The sequence below is a fragment of the Paramormyrops kingsleyae genome, chromosome 1 (genome assembly GCF_048594095.1).
Source record: "Paramormyrops kingsleyae isolate MSU_618 chromosome 1, PKINGS_0.4, whole genome shotgun sequence".
In the NCBI taxonomy this organism is placed as follows: domain Eukaryota; kingdom Metazoa; phylum Chordata; class Actinopteri; order Osteoglossiformes; family Mormyridae; genus Paramormyrops; species Paramormyrops kingsleyae.
This window is the reverse complement of record NC_132797.1, coordinates 42,962,034-42,982,776: the sequence shown is the minus strand read 5'-3', so window position 1 is coordinate 42,982,776 and position 20,743 is coordinate 42,962,034. Positions and strand designations below refer to the sequence as shown.

The following is a 20,743-nucleotide window of genomic DNA, read 5'->3' as shown; positions in this document are numbered from 1 at the left end:
TATCGGAAAGGAATGGCTGTGCTTCTCAGTTTTAATGACAGAGGATTTGAAGTTGGTAGGATTGTTCTGCTTCTGGTCAGTCAGAAGAAGGTTTATTTTGTTTGTGAAAAATCTTGGTCAGTGCCAGCCTTGGATCTTGTAGTTCATGTCCTACAGCATGATACAGACTCATTATGTTTGTGTTAGTGTGGATAGACTTGCTGACTACTACCCACTGCCTCTGCACAAGCTCTTTCACCTTGACGTAATTGCACTTCATCATTCTGTTTTTTCAGGGGAAGCATAATGGAAGCCACAATTAAAAGCATCCTCCCCAACTGGAAAGTGAGCCACTGGAAATGATTATACAACTGTTGGGGGTGAGGACGGCTGATGACATGAAATTTATAAATGAAGATGATTTGAGGCACCACCTGCCACTTCTGGATTGTAGGAAACTACTGCATGCATTCAGGAGAAAATGTTAGTTTTTATGAATTATGGATTTTAGTTAAATACACGGTTATTATAAAAAAAAATACAAATGGATCTCAAAACTTTGTATTGTATAACTATATTTGATAAATGAGTGAGGATTTTGTGTATTACTTCAGGTTATGTTAAAATCCACTGACAAGATTTAGATTTTTTTAACTACCTAGCCATGAATTACTGTTGTAGCTACTTTACTTTTCTCCAGATGCACGAGACAATAATCAGCAAAATCACTGTACCATGGCTACATCCGAACCTGAAATTATACTTACGCTTTCACCTAATACCTCCCGCAATTCGGAACCTTCATTGGAACCTGCAAGCTCTGTTTCTGTGCAAAACAGCACTTGGGTATCAGCATTTTCTGTGCCATGGGAGAAAACACATGAGAGTTTGAGAAGGTGTCTGGCACAGGGGAAGAGACCAGAAGCTGCAGATAGATGGCATATGGTGAGAGTCATTGCAGAAGCAATAAGACAGGTTTGCTTGAACCCCCCGTTCAAGCAGTGTGCTGAACTGGCTAAAAGCATTGTGGATAAATTCCCTGAGTCTTTTGAAGACAGAACAGAAGAGGGAGAACGAATGGGCAATGGATATTACACCTTAAGCAAACAACTCAGGACAAGGATCGAGTTTTTAACAGAGACAATACCTTAACACGACTTCGAAAACCAAAACGAATGGTCCCTGCCATGGATGACGACCTGCCAGAACCATCAAGAAAGTGTGCAAGAACAGACAGTTATGGATGTGTCAACTGGCAACCCTCACAACTACCTGAAGGGGAAAGTAGAGAGTCCCTCAATGAGAAAAAAAGAGAGCTTTTGATTATTTATTCACAGGAGGGACAAAGAGGTGCAGACCAGAGGCAAGTCAATGACAATGTTTGAGGCACAGCGTCGTGACATTAATGCAACTTCAACACCGAGTGTGTCAGATTTACAGAAAGAGTGGCCATTCCTCTTCATGCAGAAGTTTTTACTACAACACTTCTGCACATTGACAGGAATTGAGTTAGAATCAAGACTACGAGAATCACTTGCTGGAAAGAGCAAAAGAGTGCTACAATATTTCAAAAGTCAACTTTTGAAATGGAAAAAGGATGTGAAAACAGTCCTTCATGGCCTTGATCAACAGATGGAAGACGTGGATTCTGGACTTGCAGCAATACTAGTCATGATTGCTTACTTCAAAGATAAGGAAGATGCCCTTTTCCTCTTGGCTGATGTAAATATTCCTTTATACTGTAGTTTTCTCATTTTTTTTCCAAACAAATGTGGTACTCTTTTCTATTAGTGCGTTTATTTTGAGTTGCAGGAGACTTAAACTCAAGCAGACGCTGAGGCCCAGATTTCCTTGCCCAGCATTCCAAGGCTCATCATGCTTGGTAAGATTCCAGTGCTAGACAATACATAACACATGCTGACTTAAATGTTACTTCAGCTATGAAGCATATTTGTATGAAGTATTCACTGTGTTACTTTGATTTGAGTACTTGATACAGATATGTTGTATGGGTGAAGTAACCCATACATCCCATACCGGTCTGACTGTGATGTCAGGGATAATCTTATGGCAAGTCATATTTATGAAAATGTTTGAAAACATGCATGAAGAGTGACATGAAAATCTAATGCTATAAAGTCACCTTCAGAGAACGAATTTGCTTATGCTTATGTAAATAGAAAGCACTTTCACTTTATTAATGTACTCTATTAATGCACTGGGGGCACCTCTTGTACTATTGTCTGTAAGAATAAACAAAGAGAATAAACTAAAGTAACACCGCATCTGCGCCCTACGTGTTATTCATAAACATGCAAGTAATTCAAACAAGTATGGTAAGAGAAAACTCACCCGCGCTGACATCGGCGTCCCCCTCACACGATAAAAGTGTGTCCCCAATCATCGTAGCAACTAGTTGCTCAAAGGGTGTGATACCGGGAATTCCGCAACCTCCGGCTGTGCTTTTAAGACTCTTACAGTGAGCGGCCGCTCGTTTTTTCACATCGATTTTAATGTCTGACCACTTCTTTTTAATTTCGGCCACCGTGCCATTTTCGGAACCAACACTTTTAACTGACTCTGCCACACTGTGCTACTCCGTCAACTCTCGTTTATTGCTGATGCCACTTATACCACCAAATAATATCACTTTTCTTTTCTCGATTTCTGTTAACATGACCTCCACTTCGCACTCACTGAAATACTTCTTTTTCCCACGTGGTTTATTCATTGTTGTTTAAGAAAAACATAGAACAAAGCGGGCATTTATACAGATTTACATATGCAAATATAAATAATTATGGGCGGGTCGGGGGGGTGGCTGTGGGCTCGTTCACGTATGTTAAATTTCACGCTCATTGGGATTTATAAAGGGAATGTTCGTAGATCTGTGCTTACGCACAGTTTTATGCATCTGGATTTTTTCTTGCTTACGCACATTCCTAGTTTTGTCCGTACGCCTTGTTTTAGTGTGAATTCTATGCTCGTCGTTATACATGAGGCCCCAGGTGAGCAGAACGACTGGCAAGATGGTCCAGCGGAAGAATGAGTCCTTGAATCCACATGTGGCATCATTTATCAGGGACAATTGATGCCAGGTGAGTTTTATCAATAGTAGAATCATATAAATGGATTTCTGGTTGGAAGTAAGGAGCCAGCAAAAGTTGTCATCAGTCTTGCCTATATTTGTCTACATCAGGAAACAATTCCTTTTTATCCTTCCTCTTCAGCAAAGAAGACTCCAGCCCAGGAAGTGGTAAAATATCTTGTGACAGTTTTCTATAATATGAGGTCACTGTGTTTTTATCACTGAATGTAGGAAACAGGAAGCAAATGTAAAACGTACATAAAAATTACTTGCACATACTGTCACGATTAACAACTGCTTCCTTACAGTCAAATTAGCTATTTTAAGTTGAAAATTCACATGGAAAGTTAAACAATTCCAGGCCAAACAATTTACATACTGTTAAATACTGTTTATTAATAGCTGTTGAATTGTTTGCAAAATGTTTTGTATCTAATACATTGACATATTGATGACTTTATTTAATAAACTCTTTTTCTGATAGAAACAGTGTCTTTATTTTAAATTATGTAGTTTGGTTATCAGTTTACAGTAATACAATTAATGCTGTAAAAGCTCTTTCAGTAGTCTAATGTTTGCTGTGATGAAATATACAGCACCGTCATACTGTGATAATAATTACAGTACTGTGATAATTACTGTAAAAACAATTATGGTATTTTCCAGGTACTGTGATTAAATTTGCAGTAACAATACTGTGAAATGTATTACAGCAACTTACTAGCTAATTGCTGCCAGCCAGTTACTGTAGATTTTACAGTATTCTTTTTACAGTGTGGATATGTCATCCAGGAGCGAAGGAGTCAGCTGAGGCCATCAACTGTGGACGATCTCCTTTTTTTACACAGTAATACACTGGGAATTGACAGGAGGTTAATGAGGGGGGCGTGGCACAGGAGGATCAGCACGATCGGGGTGTGACAGACAGTGCACGTAGGTAGCCTATAAAACCTAATAATATGCAGGTTAGCCTAATGTACATTTTATATAATTTTAGTTTTATAAACACATTTGACTGTAAACTGGTAAGGCTATGTGTGGGCATGGCAATATCAAACGTTATTTGAGTTTGGAGGTAGGCTATTACGATACCGTTTGTTTTGCTTATTATTGGGCTGTTATTAATTAAGCAACGTTTTCATTTGGCTATGCCTTTTAAACTGATGTTGCACATGTCACTGGTCATTTGTAGTGGCAATAAACCTTTGTCTCTAATTTTGGCTATCTGATTTTCATTCGGGTGCGGGTCAGGTGTCGGTCTATTTATAGCGAGTTAGATCGGGTGCATTTTATTTTATTTCTGTCGGATAACGGTTCGGATATGAGTTTAAGCATGACGGTACAGGCAGGTGCGGTTTGTCAAAACAGACCAGTGCAGGACTCTGCTGCCAGGTGCAGAAATAATCATATAAATAATTTAGATATAAATCATATAAATAATATATTATTTATTATTTGACGCAACTTGATTACGTAATTAGCGGGAATTTCTCCAGTAGGGCGGTATAATCGAAATCTCTCCCATTGGCCAAATTTATATCGTATACCGTTTATACCGTCATCAATGTTTATCAACGTCAAAGTTGACTACGGTAACCAAAGCAGTGACAAAAAAAGACAGGTGTTCCCTGTCTTTGTGTTGAGACTGAAAATTTATTTTCAGGTGTTAGGCTGATGATGTAATCATGATGATGCAGTTTCAAGGAACCCTGCAAATTTCAAGTTCACCCTTACTGCTGCAGCAAGTTCACATGAATAAAATACATTTATAAATGTCTGTAGGATCACACATGCACATATCACAGGGCCTAAATTCCAGGTGGCCTGAGACAAGGCCGAGCCTGGTACGAGAGGCACCAAAGGAGGGTTACACACATAAACACACACCAAAACACACAGATAACAAGGGAGGCCAGCACTCCAACTTTTATTGCCCAAAGATTTAGGGACCTACAGACAAGCAGAGTGGACCTAATGGACAGGGGTCCCTCGACTTGGCACACAACTCCCTCTCCATACATTCTGCCTCACATATCACTCACCCAACAGACGAACACCCTAAAGGAAATTTCATTTAAGTTTGGTTTTTGTATACCCTGTATATTGATTTACCCACGACTACTAGTCTCAATATACAGATAGGTTATGTTTGTATATGTCCTTAGACAATCTTAGTGTTTTGTATGCCACCTTTATAACCATGTTCACGGAGTATCACCTATTTTACCCCTTTGCACTTGAACACATATAAATTTAAATAAATAGATCGGTATAGCTACCATTGTATAAAGTATATGTTCTCATGGTATACCAGAAGAATCTGGAAAATTAGTGTAACCAATGTGTCCTAACTTTTAGAGAGTCTTCTTTGTTAAAACCCCCCCTTCTCTTCCAACATTCCTTTGTGGTCCTTATCTGATCTTGGTGGACCACCAAGTTTCTTTTTTCTAACATGCTATGTTAAAAGAACTGAATTAAGGTGTATCTTATCCATTCTGGAGAAGATGAATTGGCATAAGCCACACCAAATAAAATATGTTGTTTCCAGATGTGCAACTTATATTGATATCACCACAAACTAACAGCCACGCCTATCTATGGATAAGATGTGCTGTTTGTAATATGAATATTTGATGTAATATCTGCACAAAGTGTAACATCTGTTGAGGTGCAACCCAAAACACCTGTATCCTATACTGATGTGAATCAGTCACATAGATAAAATAACTAATTGTTTAATCAATTAATGCAGATGGTATGAGGTATGTACCTGTGAAGCTGGTATGGCATATTGAGTTAAACATACATTAATAAACTAATAAAACATGTTGGTTCTATTATCAAGCTAAATGCAAACAAGTTCTTAATAATAATAAAAACACATTTTTTGAGAAACATTTCTAAACATATGTAGCACACTTGAATAAATTAATACTCCGTGTGGTGTTTGTCTTTGTTCCTTTTATTGCAAAATCTGCAATCACATACAACAGTTAGCGGGTTAGCAGCGTGCATGCCCGCGTATGAACGCTACTTTGGCTGCGTTTAATCTGAGCCAAAATGCTGCGTGACATCCCAGCACTGTTCACCGCTTGCCACCTACTGGCGGGAGTAACGTACTGTGTGTGAACTGCAAGTTTCAGTGGTAAATTGCTTTCCTTCAGTTCAAAGTGTGGCCAAACCTAACAAGTCATCTGTAAATATAAATAAAATATTATGGGGGTAGCCTGGGATGGGCATAAAACAGCCAGATCCTTACACTCTCCCCCCCTAGAAAAAAAATTACGTCCCGACATTGATATCACCCATCCACCTTATGCAGTATTGTCCAGGTGGTCCGAATAGGAGGCAGCAGTCCATATAAAAGGAACACCAGATACACTGCTGTAAGCAGTTCCACATGTGACGTCTGTCTCCTCTTAACGTCACATGGTTGCCGTGAGTGTCATTGTGCACGATAACAGTTCACAGCGGCCTCAGTCATTGGCCAGGATCTCTGTATCTTTCCTGAGAGTAAGGTACTCAGCCGGAGACCTAGTTCAGTATCATCACATAATGTATGTGGTTTGGTACATCCGTGATGGGTTCTTCCAAATGATCAGTACCATGTAACTAAATGACTGCAACATATCAACTGAACATTAACATTACACTATCCACTCATGTCAGTATCATTTCAAAGTGACAATTAACACCATTAATGCGAAAAGGGAAACAAAGTGGGCTGTCCCACTTGATTATAAGTTAACATCTGATTCAGCTTCCTATGTCGTAAAGGATACCGTCGCATTGCAGTAGTTCTCTGGACGTCCAGGTCCTCTTCATCAGGCTCAGGAGACTCGGCTTCACATTCTGTCCCCGACATAACAGCACCACCATCTATGACGTCTCCCGGGGGGTCAGCGTCCCCATTTCCTGGAACCTCAATGTCTCTCTCCCCTCTGTTAGGCCGTGGGTAGACGACATGTACACCCTCCCCTACCTCAACAATCGCTGCTTCATTCTCGGGGTAGAATGGAGGCCCCTCAGCTCTTAGTTGATGCTTGACTCCTTCACCCAGTCTCCGTGTTATTGGCTGAATGGCGTATTCTCCGTCAGAGTCCTCCGAGCAATTTTCCGATTCTGTATGTACTTGATGATGGTGGTCCCTTCTGCTGGGCTTCTACTTAGCTCTTTCTGGTGTAAGGTCCTTCCCCACCTTTAAAAAGTCACAGGGTAGCAGGAGATTTCTGTGGACAACACGAAGTCGACCCTTCCCGTTCTCTGGCTTTAGTTCGTACACAGGGCTGTCTGGATGTTTCCGTTGGGTTACTACATACACTTGATTTTCCCAAAAAGATCTCAGTTTCCCCGGACCTCCTTTTTCATTCAAATTTCGAATTAGAACTCTGCTTCCAATGCTTAACTCAGCGCCATGTACTTTCCTATCATACTGGGCTTTCCCCCGTTCTTGCTGTCTACTAACTGTCCTGCGTGCGATCTGGTAAGCTTCTTCCATACGAATTTTCCACTTCTCTGCATAGCTGTGATGTTATGGGCTCTTGTCTTCCTTTCCCAGGCCAAACATGAGATCGATGGGAAGCCTTGGGTTGCGGCCAAACAACAGGAAGTAAGGGGCGAAGCCTGTTGATTCACTTTGCGTGCAATTGTATGCATGTACTACTTTTGCCAAAGAGGACTTCCAATCAGTCTTGTGTTCTGTTGGCAATGTTCTGAGCATGGCCACGAGTGTCCTGTTAAAGCGTTCCACCTGCCCATTTCCCTGGGGGTGGTACGGTGTTGTTCTTGACCCTCTTACCCCACTATACTCCTCAAGTTTCGCAAACAACTTATTGCTGAACTCCTTGCCCTGGTCATGGTGAAGACGCACCGGGAAACCAAACCTTAACACAAAGTCCCCAAAGATCTTTTCTGCTGCTGTCTGTGCTGACTTATTCCGGCAGGGGTAGGCCTGCGCAAAGCGCGTAAAATGGTCCATCACCACCAGAATATATTCGTATCCTCCCTTACATTTCTCCAGATGCAGGTAGTCAATTGAGACTAGCTCAAAGGGATGTGTAGTGACTATGTTCACCAGGGGAGCTCTAGCTGGCTTATTTGGGTGCTTGCTCTTGATACAGCTGCACACACGAGTGATGTAATGTTCTGCGTCTCTCTGCATATGAGGCCAGTAAAATCGATCTCTGATGAGATGCAGCACTCTCTCCACCCCAAGATGACCCATCTCCTCATGGAGTTCCTTGAACACCAGACTGTGGAATTTGTCTGGTAGGACCAACTGGGATCTGAAAGCAGTCTTCCTGTACAGTAGTCCATCATCCTCCAGGTATAGCCTCTTTCTCTCCCTCGCCAGGGCTGCCAATTTGTTATTTGTCTTTTGGATCCCCACTTTAGGCCAACATCCTGAGGTAACATACCCGATTACCTCACCTATGACGGGATCCCTCCCTTGCGCCTCTCTCAGTGTTGACCTGGGGATCTTAGCAACAGACATCGTCCCTACAACATTTTCTCCATCTAGCATTGTTGAAATGCTTACTGGGCACAGCCATGGTTCGCTGTCTTCCAGCTGGATAGACAGAGCCTGTGTCACACTCATCATAACATCCGGTAAGACCTCATGTGAACATGCGCACATGTATTCTTCCATGTCAAAGGGCATGCGAGACAAGCCATCCGCATCTCTATTAGCTTTTCCAGGGCGATATTTAATTGTAAACTGAAAGTCGGCAAGTTCTGCTGCCCATCTGTGTGTAGTTGCATTAAGCTTGGCGGTCGTGAGAACATATTTGAGAGGGTTGTTGTCGGTGTATACCGTAAATGGTGGGGAGTAGTAGAGGTAGTCCCGGAACCTCTCACATATGGCCCACTTTAACGCAAGGCACTCTAACTTCCCAGAGTGAAGATGCTAGTTTTTCTCTGGGGCAGTTAGAGTCCTGGAGCCGTACGCAATGACCCTCAGTTTTCCTTGTTGTTTTTGATACAGAATTGCCCCAAGCCCCTCCTAAGAGGTGTCACAATGAAGAACAAAAGGCTCTTCAAAGTCTGGGTATCCCAATACCGGAGGCTCAGACAGGAAATCTACCAGCTGACTGAGGACTTGTCGGTGCTCTATTAGCCACTTTATTGGGTGTGCTGAGGGCAACTGCTCTGATTTCTTTTTCTTCCCTTTCTGATATTTTGTTTTTGTTAGGGTTTCTGCTGCATTACTCAGACAGAGCAGATTGTACAGGGGCTTTGCTATGCGGGAGAAATTTGGGATGTAGCTCCGATAGTATGACACGAATCCCAAAATTTGTCTTAATTCTCCAACTGTAGAGGGTGTTCTCTGCTTTAGTGACTGCACAGGGGCAACCTCCGCAGGATCCATTGTGTACCCGTCCTTCGCAATAATCCTCCCCAAGAACCTCACCTGGTTCTTAAAGATCTCACACTTCCTAGGTGTTAATTTCACTCCATGGGTGATGTATCGACACAAAACTATTTTCAGGTCCTGTAGGTGAGCATCAAATGATTTGGAGTGAACAAGGTTGTCATCTAAATATGGTAGACATACCATAATCCCGTAATCCAGTTAAACACTCCTCCATTGATCGTTGGAACTCGGCAGGAGCTGTGGACAGGCCAAATGGGATTCTCACCCACTCATATAGCCCCTAGGGTGTAATGAAGGCGGTGAGAGGGCGGCTTGACTCTTCCAGGAAGCCCTGGTGATAGGCCTTCCCTTGATCTAACACCGAGAACCATTCACTGCCTTTGAGGCTGTTTATCATGTCCTGGATACGGGGTATGGGATGATGGTCTGGAACTGACTTTTTGTTCAACTCCCGGTAGTCACAACACAACCGGAGGCTGCCGTCTTTCTTCCTTACACAAACAATGGGGCTTGAGTAGTGAGACCTTGATTTTGTGATCCAGCCTCGGTTCAGAAGGTCTTCTAAGTACTCCTTGACTTCTTTATGTAGTGGCCTGGGTATTGAAATGTAAGTTTTCCTGACTGGTGTTGGATCACTCAGACGAATTTTTAACTGAAGGGATGGAATGGTTCCCACATCATTTTCATCTCGAGCAAATGCACTACTAGTCTCCCTAAGCAGCTGCTTCACCTTTAATTGCCAATCTGGTGGAAGGTGGTGCAAGGGGACTGGGGGGTCCCAGGATTTCTGTTCGTCTTCGCTTGCTACCACATTAACTGACTCCTCATTACTGTGGGTCTTTTCCAAAAATTGATTACCTTCCGCTGGCCTCACCGGTGCCGGATAGACAGTCTTCACTATCTGCGTTTGTCCCAATATCGTTCTTGGAGGATGTGAAATGTTGCGTGTCGTGTTATTTACAATAGGAATAGCAACAGGAGACCAGGTCCCCCTCTGCAGACGTACAACACTTCCGCCGATCTTTAATCCATCTGGCCACTGAGGATCTGAGCTGGGTTCAAACAAAACATCTTGTGATGCGCAGAGTGGACCTGCCCTCACCCCACACTTCACTGCCTTTGCCTGGCCAGCTGGGATCGTGACCTTTTCTCTTCCTACCTTCACCGTCGCCTCGCCCAATGTGTCATCTCCAGCTTTCATAACTTTTAAAAACACCTCAGCTTTCTTACTATCAAATGAGAAGGCATTGCTGACGACCTCTGTAATGACTCTGGGTGGCTCCATACCCTTTGTTAGCAGATACTCTATGACATTGAACCCAATGATCGGCTCACCTGCCATTCCTCCATCGTCAGTAATTAACACAGGCACTAACAATTGCAACTGGGGGCCCGTTTGGGCAGGTAGTTCGAATCTGATCTCCACCCAGCCAGTGAAGGGGATCGTTGTCTGATTAATTGCCTTTCCTTCCAGAGTGCCTGGCCCCAGGATCTCAACCAGACTTCTCAATCTACTGTGTGGTAAATGGCGTTGTCTCCAGTTCTCACTGATCAGGCAGACTTGTGACCCTGTATCCCACAGTGCCTTTGTTTCCACCCCATCTAGGCGGCAGAGGATGTTATATTTCTTTCCCACCAAATTAAGTAACTGGGATCTTTGTTTTGGGGACAGAAGGTTGATACTGGCCATATCTTTGCCCGGCACCGGCCTATCTTGTTCAACAGCTGACAGTTTATCTTCCAGCTGCTGTATGCCATCAGTAAGGAGTTTGTGGGTATTACCCACAAGCCCACTGTGGTAACTGTGTTTTTGAGGCTGGACTGGACTGTGTGTGACTGAATGGCAGGACATGTCCACCGTGTCTGCCCTACTGGTGGTCCTCCCCCTCCGGCACCCTCTTGATACATGGCCGCTTTGTCCACATCTGAAGCAGTGGTCACACTGTTCCTCATTGTGTTTCTCTTGGCAGTCTCTGCATCCACGTCTACGGTTTACTTCCTGGAGACGGGGCACTCTCGACGATCCACACCTCGCATTTTTCATCATCTCTATTTCACCCTTCAACTGTTTTATCATCTCTAAGAGCTCTGATTCCTTTTGGTTTGCCCCTCGTTGTGTTTTGACCATTTTCCATTTTGTATTCGTTGCCGATGGCTGTTCTGATCCACTGGCACCACTCTCCGTTACCTCTTGCTTATTGACTTCGGCTTTTACTTCACGGACTTTAAATTCTTTACTATTCTTCTTCAATTTTTGTTGTCTTTCCCATTCAAAACTTGCAGCCTCATTTATTTTGGCAATCAGGACATCATCTGTCACTGTAGTGTCATCCAGATAACTCTTAAGTTGATACTTTACATTGTCGCTGGTCAACCCTGTTCCCACTGCTCTCAGGAATTTTTTCTGAATTAATTCTGCGCTGTACTGTTCATCCGATCCTGGTTCTCTTGATGCAGCTAGAAGTCTCTCCTTCAGTTCTATAGCTCTAAACAGAAAATTTTGGGGTGATTCATGACTGTACTGAATGAGGTTTAACAAGCGGTGGTAGAGATCAGTGGGACTATCTTCCTTATAATGACCCTTCAATATTGTTCGGAGCTGGGGAGGAGTGAGGTCTGCTTTAATTTCCAACATATCTCGAAGACTAAGACCCGGATTGATGGCCCTGACGACAGCTTCGACTATCTCACTTTCGCTGTGACCCTTCTTTACTCCCATGTTACTTTCCGGTTGAGTGAACGCTGGTGCGCTTGGCTGCCGCTACTCAGCGGTTTACTATTTTAAGTTTGTTTTTAAGTTTTGTTTCTCTGGTCGATTACCTAAAGTGTAATCGTACCTTGATATATTTCGATATTTTAATAACATTTGCGGGTGTCTCATGCTCACGCTGCTGTTGTCTGTTTGGACTTTACCACATCGGGATTTTTCAGCCGGCTATATTCCAGCGCTCCGCGGTTGAAGATGTGGATCCACAGGCTGTGTGTGTGGTCTGTGCTCACCGGGGTTTTGTTATCAATTGTTCACCACCCGGCGACAGCTCTGCTGCAGTACTCCGCAAACAAACTTTTTAGGCTCCGCTTCTACCTGTCTGTCCCTCCACCCGTGTCTCTGCACCTCCATCCAGACATCGCTCTCAAGCCCCGTCGCAGGTACATCCACCGAGGGTCCCGGCGAAACTTCAACATCAATGACACTAACTCCATAAAGTCCATCTGGTCCAGATCTCGACGTAATCCCCGCAATACCTACCGGACTGTCAGCCACAATGCGCTAGCACACCCTGCTAGGTCGGCCAAGCCCACTATCAGAAACGGCATCTCCAGCGTCAACTTCGGTCTACTAAACATCCGCTCTCTCACTGGCAAGGGGCAGCTCATCCAGGATCTCCTCTCCGACCGTAAGTTGGACTTTCTTTGCCTGACTGAAACGTGGCAGCAGCCTAATGACTTTGTTTCGCTTAATGACTCCACTCCACCTGAGTTTGTTTACGTTTGTCAACCTCGCAACTCAGGGAGGGGTGGTGGTCTCGCGATAATTCACCGGAAGCAGTGGAAAGTCCTCCCTCTCTCAGCCCCAATCTTCCATTCATTTGAATACACAGCAATACAGCTCCCTGGTTCCACTCCCACCATCATATGCACTGTATATCGCCCACCTAAGCCGAACAAGGACTTTTTAAACGACTTTACTGCTCTACTCACTCACTTCTCTGTACTCACTCCAAATATAATAATTCTTGTCGATTTCAATATACACATGGACAATGACAGGAATCTTCTTTCCAGAGATTTTGCTTCCTGTCTGGATAGTTTTGGAATACAACAACACATCAAATTTTCTACGCATTCAAAAGGTCATATCTTGGACTTGGTCTGCTGTTCTGGTGTCACCCCCACAAACTGCAAAGCTAATACTTTTCCTCAATCTGATCACATGTTAATTTCTTTTATTGCTAATGTATCAGCTTCAAAAACCTGCATTACTCGTGACATTTCATTTAGGAAAATTAGTAATATTAATCCGGATATTTTCTCATCTGCTGTAAATGAACTCTCACCCATCCACAGCTCCTCAACCCCTGAAGAACTTGTTTCACACCATAATCTTCTTAACACATTTGCTCCCCTCAAACACTGTTCTGTTTCTTTTTCTCATTCGGCACCATGGTTTACTCCCAACCTGCGCCTTCTCAAAGCCAAAGGACGGCAACTGGAACGTCTTTATAAGAAAACAGGTCTCACCATACACAAAGACATGTACAGTGATCATATTTTGCTTTATAAGAACAGCATAGTTTTAGCCAAATCCACATACTACTCCGGTTTAATCAATTCTAGAGAAGGGAACTCCAGATCTCTCTTTTCTCTTTTTAAAAAAATTACAAAACCCCCTGACCCATTCCCCCCTCATATGTACTCAACTGATTTTTGCAACAATATCATGTCCTTTTTTACTCTTAAAATCTCTGATATCCACCAACAACTTAACTCTATAGGAGCTTCTAATTCTGTAACCCATTCCCCACTCACTTCACTGTCTCCCTGTCAGTTATTTTCAGGATTCACCATTCCCTCTGTAACTGATGTATCAAATCTCATTCAAAAATCTAGACCATCCACCTGTCAGCTTGACCCCCTCCCTACAGTGTTAGTTAAAACCTGTTTGCCCTCGTTGGCTCCTCTTATAACCAGTATTATTCAATCTTCCCTTAACACTGGAATTGTTCCTTCATCCTTGAAAACTGCTGCTGTTACGCCAATACTCAAAAAGCCTGGTGCAGATCCCAATAACTTTGACAATCTTCGCCCTATATCGAACCTCCCTTTCATTTCAAAAATCCTAGAGAAAGTTGTTGCCTCCCAGCTCCACTCTCACCTCAATGAATACAATCTTTATGAAAAATTTCAATCTGGCTTCCGCCCCGATCACAGCACTGAAACTGCTTTGTTAATGGTCACTAACGATCTTCTGATGGCAGCTGACTCTGGCCTTCTCACCATTGTCATTCATCTTGATCTCAGTTCTGCATTTGACACTATTTCCCATGATATCCTCTTAAACAGATTAACATCCATTGGCATTAGTCATATCCCTCTCACCTGGTTCACCTCATATTTCTCAGACCGCACTCAGTTTGTTCAATTTAAATCTCACTCCTCAAAATTGTTTCCTGTTTCTGCAGGTGTACCCCAGGGTTCAGTATTGGGGCCTCTTTTATTCGTCATATACATGCTCCCTCTTGGCCACTTATTCAGGAAATATAACATAAATTTTCATTGTTATGCAGATGACACCCAGCTCTACATCTCTTCGAAACCCAATTCATCCCTTCCCCCCATCTCCCTCTCTAACTGCCTTATGGAGATTCGATTGTGGTTCTCCTCCAATTTTCTAAAACTTAACAGTAATAAGACTGAAGTTTTGCTCATTGGTACACCTTCCACTCTGACAAAATCCCATAGTTTTCCTATTGACATAGATAACTCCCTTATCCATCCCTCCCATCAGGTAAAGAGTCTAGGTGTCTTATTGGACAGTACACTCTCTTTTCAGTCCCACATTAATTACATCACCCGGTCAGCATACTTTCACCTACGTAACATTAACCGACTCCGTCCCTTCCTTACTCCCCATGCTGCCGCCATCCTTGTGCATAGTCTCATCACTTCCCGTATCGATTACTGTAACTCCCTCCTATTTGGCCTTCCCAACAAATCTCTCCATAAACTTCAAATTTTACAGAACTCTGCAGCTCGGGTCATAACTCGGACTCCGTTAAGAGATCATATCACACCAGTTCTCCAACAACTTCACTGGTTGCCCATAGATGCTAGGATACACTTTAAAATCCTACTCTTTGCATTTAAGTGCATCCATAACCTCGCCCCTCCCTATCTGTGTGATCTGCTACATATTGCCACTCCTTCCCGTTCTCTCAGGTCATCGTCTGCCATTCATCTCATTGTTCCCTCTGCCCGTCTTATTACCATGGGGCACAGAGCTTTCAGTCGCTCCGCCCCTCAGCTCTGGAACTCACTTCCCCCAGTCCTAAGGAACACTGATTCCCTTTCCTCATTTAAGTCACAGCTCAAAACACATCTGTTCAAAATGGTCTACTTGCTTTAAATACAGTATTTACTTGCAGTCAATCTTGTCTATAGTTTTTCCTCTTTTATCTTATTGTAATTTATTGTAATTTATTGTTTTTATTTCTTATGTCTGTAAGGTGACCTTGGAAATAAAATGTATTATTATTATTATTATTATTATGTTAATTTTATGCATCAAATTAGTATATGACAATTTGTCTTTTTGGCCCCTCTCTCCAATTTGGCCATTGATTTTGAATTCGCGATGTATGGTTAGTTCTGGTGGCAAATTGACAGAACACCCAATCGGGAAAGGCACTTGTTGACCCTGGTTCTGGTCTGTCATTTTGATGGTTAACTCTCTCATTTCTTCCTCAATGCGTTTAGTGGAGGCTTGAAAGCTTAACTGTAATGCAGCATATTGCTCCTGCAATGTGGCCAGCATGGCTGCATCTCTCTTGAGGCTAACGGTGCTCTGTGTCTGTTCATTGGACTCTTTTAGTGCTTGGGCCCTATCTATTAGGCCCGCGTATGAACGCTACTTTGGCTGCGTTTTAATCTGAGCCAAAATGCTGCGCCAAATAAACATGGAACACTTCCACACGAATTAACCAAACATCCTTTGCCTGAAGATATCTAGTACACTAATACAAGCTAGGTTATTAACTATTCCTCTAGCCATTCACCACCGTCACTACATGCATTTTATGCGAACGCCATTAAGCCGAGTCCGCCTTTATACGGTACCAGTTTCACATACGCTTTCTTTTAAAATAAGAAAACATGTCTCGCTTTCTCACTGTTCACGTCTATTACGCCATTTCCCTCGCATATGCTTTTGTGACTTCCTTGCTTACCTGCAATCACATACAACAGTTAGCGGGTTAGCAGCGTGCATGCCCGCGTATGAACGCTACTTTGGCTGCGTTTAATCTGAGCCAAAATGCTGCGTGACATCCCAGCACTGTTCACCGCTTGCCACCTACTGGCGGGAGTAACGTACTGTGTGTGAACTGCAGGTTTCAGTGGTAAATTGCTTTCCTTCAGTTCAAAGTGTGGCCAAACCTAACAAGTCATCTGTAAATATAAATAAAATATTATGGGGGTAGCCTGGGATGGGCATAAAACAGCCAGATCCTTACACATAGCTTATTGGTGTGAACTCTTGTCAGAGCAGAAAGGGAGTACTATGAAACATCACTATCGAGCTAAATATAAATTAATAAACTAACAAAACATGTTGGTTGTACTGGCAAGCTAAATGCAAAGGAATTCTTCATAATAATTAATAAAAACACACTTTTTAAAAGACATTTATAAACATGTTTTATTGATGTGAACTTGCTGCAGTGGTAAGGGTGAACTTGAACACATATAAATTTAAATAAATAGATCGGTATAGCTACCATTGTATATATGTTCTCATGGTATACCAGAAGAATCTGGAAAATTAGTGTAACCAATGTGTCCTATCTTTTAGAGAGTCTTCTTTGTTAAAACCCCCCCTTCTCTTCCAACATTCCTTTGTGGTCCTTATCTGATCTTGGTGGACCGTCACCAAGTTTCTTTGTTCTAACATGCTATGTTAAAAGAACTGAATTAAGGTGTATCTTATCCATTCTGGAGAAGATGAATTGGCATAAGCCACACCAAATAAAATATGTTGTTTCCAGATGTGCAACTTATATTGATATCACCACAAACTAACGGCCACGCCTATCTATGGATAAGATGTGCTGTTTGTAATATGAATACTGTATAATAATGAATAATATCTGCACAAAGTGTAACATCTGTTGAGGTGCAACCCAAAACACCTGTATCCTATACTGATGTGAATCAGTCACATAGATAAAATAAGTAATTGTTTAATCAATTAATGCAGATGGTATGAGGTATGTACCTGTGAAGCTGGTATGGCATGTTTGGTGTCAAACTGATTGTTAATCACCCCTGGGTCCAAATCTGGTCAGTGATTACCATAAAAGTGGATGTATCAAAGGTTATAACAGCTTAATGAAAATCATCAGTAAAGGGAGAATCAGTCGGGCCATAAATCCCAAAAGGACTGATACAGACCCCCTTCCGAAAGCCCGCCAAATGGATGGCCAGCCATTGGGCCAGGAGTCGAATTCCTGGTCATCCCTATTCATGAACTTTAGACCATAAAAACCTGGACCTCAGGACAACCCGAAGGAGAACATCAGCCCGTGAGAAGAGAAGCCCACAAGAAGCCCTCCGGTGAAGGCCCAGCTGAACAGAGAACAGCACCCAAGACAAAGCTTCACCAGGATAGAGAATCCAAAGGGGCTCCACTCCACTGCTCCAAACGCCGTGCCTTCCTGAGTGCCATCAGCTCAGCAGCTCTGCCATCAACTGCCAAGACCACCCCCCCCCCACTCTTCAACCAAGTAAACGAACTTCCTTTCATTCTAACAACTTAAGCTGTTCTGTTAACCTGCTATAAGACTTTAGGGTCGTGTTTCCACAAACTGTGCTTGCTTTGCAGAACAGTATTTCCCATTTAAGGTTACTCATTTAAATCCGGTCATTGCATTTTCATAATTACATCATTTGTTTTATTCCGTTATTTCGTGTTTGTTGTTTGTGTTAGGTGTAATGTCTGTCTTATGTTAGTTGTAGTGTGTTAGCTAGGAATAAATGCATGTCTTTTACACAACTTTAGCCTCCGTCATTGAGTGTTCCACAATAAGTTTCTGCCTTTGTGCGATCTTGCTACACGCTCTGAACCTCAAACTCGCCTGAAACATCGCGAGACTCTCTCTCATCGGCCGTGAGGGGAGCTTCACTACCAATCGTTTACATTACCTGGTGATGCAGCTTGCTGGACGAGCCTTCTAACCCAGGTTACTAAGCGATACTGGTAATTAGTGAATCCCATTTAAGTCTCACATTAACAGACTCACAGGGATACCGCAATTGAGTTTGGAGGAGCCGACCATTCGGCATAACGATTGGTTAATAATCAGCATTAAATAATAATTAATTAAACTTTAATTAATTTCAAACATATTGGTGGAGATATTAAAAATTACCTGAGCTAATAATTCCTACATGTCTTTTTAAAAATGTGTTTTTATTAATTATTATGAGGAACTCGTTTGCATTTAGCTCAGCAGTACAACCGATATGCTTTATTAGTTTAATGTTTATTTAATGTATAATCTGTATATTTATATATGTTGGTGTGTCTACTTATCCATGCTCATATTACTCGTACAGATAAAGATCAACATTTATATGAAAAGGATGTTGCATTATCCAAATTAGAACAAATCAACAATACTTACATGAACACACTAACTTCACAGTATTTATAGCTACTGCTTCAGCCTGTGCCGGAAAATGTAATCACTTGCAGTAACTAAATTAAATGCTTATCAGCAAAGTTAAATCCCTAATATTGTAGATTTATCAAGGTAATAATTATGAAAATCAAGCCAGTTCAGCAAACATGATACTATAGAGCTAAATACAGAGTTACAATCAATAAAATATAATCACCATTTGAGCTAAATATGTGGATTTGTTGAGGAAAATCATACTGGTTAAGAAAATGTCACTGTAGATCTGAATATACAATTCTAATCTAATAAGGCATGTTGATTATATTAACAAGTTAAATGTAAACGATTTTTGTAAATGAAACATCTTTTAAAAACATTTGTAAATGTATTTTATATAAGTAATAACCAATAAAACAGGTTGCTATTGAGTTAAACATACATTAATAAACTAATAAAACATGTTGGTTCTATTATCAAGCTAAATGCAAACAAGTTCTTAATAATAATAAAAACACATTTTTGAGAAACATTTCTAAACATAGCTTATTGATGTGAACTCTTGTTAGAGCAGAAAGGGAGTACTATGAAACATCACTATCGAGCTAAATATATGTAGCCCTCTCCTGTTGAACAGCTCGAATAATAAATATGTCTAGGGAAAATTACCATACCAACAAGGTAAAATTATGAAAGGAGAGTTACACATCACGTACCTTTAAATCCCAAAGGACAGTTTACAGCTAAGCATTAAACTGTTATCTACCACCCCGGATTACAGATATCAGTATACAGTTTTTTCAGAAGTAACTAGATTACTGAAAGTGGTTTCTTACGGCCTTCTATTACCTAAAGTAAATTAAAATCCCACTGAAATTACTCCCTAATTTCCCCTCACATGAGAATCACAGAGAAAACAGGTATTCGATAAGCATTCACATTTATTAGATGTTGACCCTTTTGTTATATTTCATTATATTCCTAGGCTTTACCTCCCGTTAGGCCCTATGCCCCAATCTACAAATTATGAACAAAATCACCCTCAGTTGAAACACTCGGAACACACACAGTTTCACAACAACATAACATGGAAAATACCCACATCAAAGTAATACAATACCCAGCTGGGATTTTAGTCTTTCGATGGCATGCAACGTTGGAGCTCACGTGAATATGCAACAGGTAGTAGTACTCACGAATTCCCATGAAATGACGAAGTTCAAAAACACAACTCCATTTCAGGAAACAAGATGAACTGAGAAGCAAATCCGATCGTCACTGATATCCTCTTGTAGAACGGCCAAGAAGCCTCGGAGTATCACGTCCACGCGTATCCTCAGCTCACGACCACACAGGCCTCGGTGACTACTGGAACAGCCTCCACCTCACAGTCCATTTCCCCGTCTTCATGAGTTCCAATCGAGTTACTCACTCGCTCTCGCTGAACTCTCGATAACTCTGCCTACACTTCGTCTTTGGTGAATGTAGAAAATGAAACAGCTTTCAATTCTTAACTTTTTAAACCAAAAGATTGCGAGTATTTTTACTGTTATCTTCTCAACAGAAGAAAATCCCTACACGTCTCTCTCCCCTCCGTTGCTTCACCCCTCCCCTTCCGGGGTCATCGCCTTCAAGACGTGTCATTGGTTAATCGATAACCTTTCTTTTAAAGTAAAATACAAACTTAGATTTTTTTCTTTTTTAAAGATCACATCTATTTTAAACCCCTTTTTTTCCTTTATGTAAAACAACAAATATGAACTTGAAGTCAAACAATAATGAAATTAAATAAATAACCAAAAAACTTTATCTTAATAGACCCTATTTTTAGTAGGGCTCTACATATAAATTAATAAACTAACAAAACATGTTGGTTGTACTGGCAAGCTAAATGCAAATGAATTC

The 20,743-nt window shown here is 41.7% G+C and overlaps 1 protein-coding gene across 1 annotated transcript in view; it reads right to left on the bottom strand.

Moving 5' to 3' along the window:
- The window catches only part of LOC140592537 (uncharacterized), a 92,956-nt gene extending 72,513 nt beyond the window's left edge, over positions 1 to 20,443 (bottom strand). The window contains exon 1 of the mRNA XM_072716030.1: positions 20,035 to 20,443. Coding sequence (XP_072572131.1) covers positions 20,035 to 20,044 — 10 coding nt within the window. The 5' untranslated portion in view covers positions 20,045 to 20,443. The remainder of the gene's footprint in view (positions 1 to 20,034) is intronic.
- Between the last annotated feature and the right edge of the window lie 300 nt (positions 20,444 to 20,743).